Here is a 3365-nt window from a genome sequence, read left to right on the forward strand (position 1 = left end):
TTCACGCACGGCGGCCGCCAGGGTAGTTAGGGCGACGGCGCCGGCGATGCGGGAGGAAACTGCGGCGGCGGCGCGGCCCCCCTCGTCGGAGCGTGCGCGCTGCCTGGCCAGCGCGCACCTCCGCCGAGCGGCCTCTCGTCTGCGCCCGTGAAGACGGCGCACGCGCGGGTCGTCATCGCGGCGGCGGCAACGACTGCCTGATGCGCGGCTACGGCGGCGGCTCGCCAGAATGCACGCGCGGCGGCAGCAGCGCGCTCTGATGCACGCGTGCGGCGGCAGGCAGCAGCGCTCACATGCGCACGCGGAGTGCTGCGGTGGCGCAGCCGCGCCTTAAGCCGTGGCAGCAGCGTCGCGCACTGGTGCCCACGGGCTGGCCAAGGTATGGGCCAGCACCGCGGCGAAGTCGCACAGCTGCGTGGCCGCCTTTCTCACGGCATGCGTGCGGTAGTGCCAAGCTTATGGCACCACGTGCCTAATTCTGATGGCAACGGCGACGACTGGCGGGTAAGGGCAAGTCCAGCCAACCTCTCCTATTCTTCTTTTAGAGCACAGGACTTAAAACATAGCTCCCGAAGCTTCATCCGGCCCCCTGACAGATGAGGCACTCTCATTCCTCTCTCCTAAACCTCCAGGAGTCTCTCGTCCTCTCCCCTCATTCATCTCTTGTTAGAAGGTTGACAAGTGGGCCTAATAAGTGGGACGTATGATAATGTTGTGTAAAGTAGGAAAGTTTTAAAGGCTGATATGTGGGTCTAATAAGTAGGACGCATGACAATATAGTGTAAAGTAGGAAAGTTTTAGAGGATTGGTTGGAATGTGCTGAAAAGTAGGAGCTTGAATATGGATAAAGGACTCTCATTTTAGGAAATAGGGGGCCAAAATTTGAGGAATAGGTTGAAGTTGCCCTAAGAGCTTGATTTCGGGATTTAGGATTTGAGAATTGGGGAAAAACATGATCTAGGGTTTCGGAATTTTGGGGATTTTGACTGAGTTTGCATGATTCCCCTCTTTCTACATGCTGATCCGAATATTAGCCCCCAAATGAGCGTGAATTTTGCCACGGTTGGCATAACCCGAGGCACGATTGTGCATACTCTGTGAATAATTAAGGAGCAGTTGACGTTATGCTCACTGATTCCATACACTAGGACTAAAACCGTGATTTAATATGACCATGATCTAGATATAGGCCCTAAACATACACAAAGATAATCTGATCCAAAGAACAGGTACACATACATAAGCACATTCACTTAGGGCATGATTAATTGAGGGTCTAATCATGATCAACACGGCTAATTAGGCATAACAGTAAGTAATTAGGGCAGTAATTAATTAATTTGACCCCAAATTAACATTAGCCGAGGCATAATCCACATCTCAGGAATTCACTAACTAGATTAGCAGGCTCTTAGATGCCAAATGTTAGAAAAACAGGAGTTTAATCCACAGGATCTCTAATCTAGTTGACGTAAAGACATCAGTGGATTAATGACTAACTGAAATCTTCATGAAAGTCTGCCATCGGTAGAGATCGTTGAGGCCTCTGGACCGGGACGTTGATGAGGAAGGCGGTGAAGGAGATGCCGATGTTTCTCCTCGGAAGAGGAATGACGTTGAACGGCGGTGGCCTTCCCGTCACTTCAACGCTCTTGATTATCGGGTCTTAAGAGATGGGAAATGGTGTAGTCCACACGGAACGTTGGTTCCCTGGAGTGGGAGCCGTCTCTTATTAGCGCTTCGTGACGAAGGGCCACGACCTTGTAACGCTAGGGTGCCCCCGATTACGGATTACGGCACATACGGGGAAGTCACGTACTCCCCTTGCACTCGCCATAGGAGAAGTTAGGGCGTTGGCCCATACAGCCATGGCCATGATATCACTTATTCCAACATACCCCAGCAACAGCGATGGCCCCAGCTGTCAATGCCCAGCAGCAGCCGCAGGTGCAACTGGCGCGTGCTGGACGACGGCAGCGTGGACCGCACATGGACCGGCCCGCCAGAGGCCCTCCCGCTGATGGAGCGGGTGCCACCTTACGTGGTGCCGCGAGACGGGCACACGCTCCACGGCCTGCCCGGGGAGCCCAACCTACGCTTGTACCTCCCCGAGGCGAAGGCGGAGGCCGGCGCGCGCCTGCCCGTCATCCTGCACCTCCACGGCGGCGGCTTTTGCATCACCCACCCGTCCTGTCTCATGTACCACCACTTCTACGCGCGCCTCGCGTGCGCCGTCCCCACAGTGGTGGTCGCCGTCGAGCTCCCGCTCGCGCCCGAGCGCCGCCTGCCCGCGCACATCAACACCGGCATCACCGTGCTCCGCAGGCTCCGCTCCATCGCGCTGTCCGAGGACGTCAGCGCCCTCTACGACCCGGCGGCCACGCTCCTCCGCGAGGCGGCCGACGTGTCCCGGGTGTTCGTCATCGGGGACAGCTCGGGCGGCAACCTCATCCACCTCGTCGCCGTGCGCGTGGGCCAGGAATCCGACGCAGGCAGTTGGGCTCCCCTCCGCGTCGCCGGCGGCATCCCGATCCACCCGGGGTTCGTGCGCGCCGCGCGGAGCCTGTCGGAGCCGGAGACGAAGGCGGACTCGGTGTTCTTCACGCTGGACATGCTGGACAAGTTCCTCGCCCTCGCGCTGCCGGAGGGCGCGACCAAGGACCACCCCTTCACCTGCCCAATGGGTCCACTGGCGCCGCCGCTGGAGTCCGTGCCGCTGCCGCGGCTGCTTGTGTCCGTGGCCGAGAACGACCTCATCCGCGACACTAACCTCGAGTACTGCAACGCGCTGCGCGCCGCCGGCAAGGAGGTGGAGGTGCTGATCAACCACGGCATGAGCCACTCCTACCTTAACAAGTACGCCGTTGACATGGACCCCACCACTGGGGAACGAGCCCGAGAGCTCATCGACGCCATCAAGAGCTTCATCTCACGCCACTGAAGTGCAAGAACATACTATACCGCACGTACCGATACTGATCATATCATACATGATGTTCGTTTTCAGCACTACTACACCAGTGATGTCAGTCTACGTGCGAGTGCTACACCCATACGTTCGTGTAGCTGCTTTGATTCGCTATATTAAATTATTAATTCGTGCCGGTGTAAATGATATATCAACTTCAATAATGAGGTCTACATACAGTCCTTTGCACCATTGCTGGATGGCACCCACACGCTGTAGCATGTTTGTCTATCGTTGTTTGTAGTGATGCATTCCCTAATTTCATTCAATTGTTGATATGTATTGCATAGTTGAGACTCAATAATCAATGGGTAATCATACAGTATGTTTGCGTAAATGTTGGTGTTGTTAGAACTAGAAGAATTCACTGCACCTTGTCGCGGGAATTTAGAAAGGT

The 3365-nt window shown here is 55.8% G+C and overlaps 1 protein-coding gene across 1 annotated transcript; it reads left to right on the top strand.

The window, feature by feature from the left end:
- Nucleotides 1-1342: 1342 nt before the first annotated feature.
- LOC136514347 (carboxylesterase 15-like) lies at nt 1343-3091 on the top strand. Its single transcript, XM_066508325.1, has one exon. It carries the CDS (start codon nt 1928-1930, stop codon nt 2939-2941), a length of 1014 nt encoding a protein of 337 aa, XP_066364422.1. The 5' UTR covers nt 1343-1927; the 3' UTR covers nt 2942-3091.
- Nucleotides 3092-3365: the final 274 nt, after the last annotated feature.

Source organism: Miscanthus floridulus, chromosome 16 (assembly GCF_019320115.1).
Source record: "Miscanthus floridulus cultivar M001 chromosome 16, ASM1932011v1, whole genome shotgun sequence".
NCBI lineage: Eukaryota > Viridiplantae > Streptophyta > Magnoliopsida > Poales > Poaceae > Miscanthus > Miscanthus floridulus.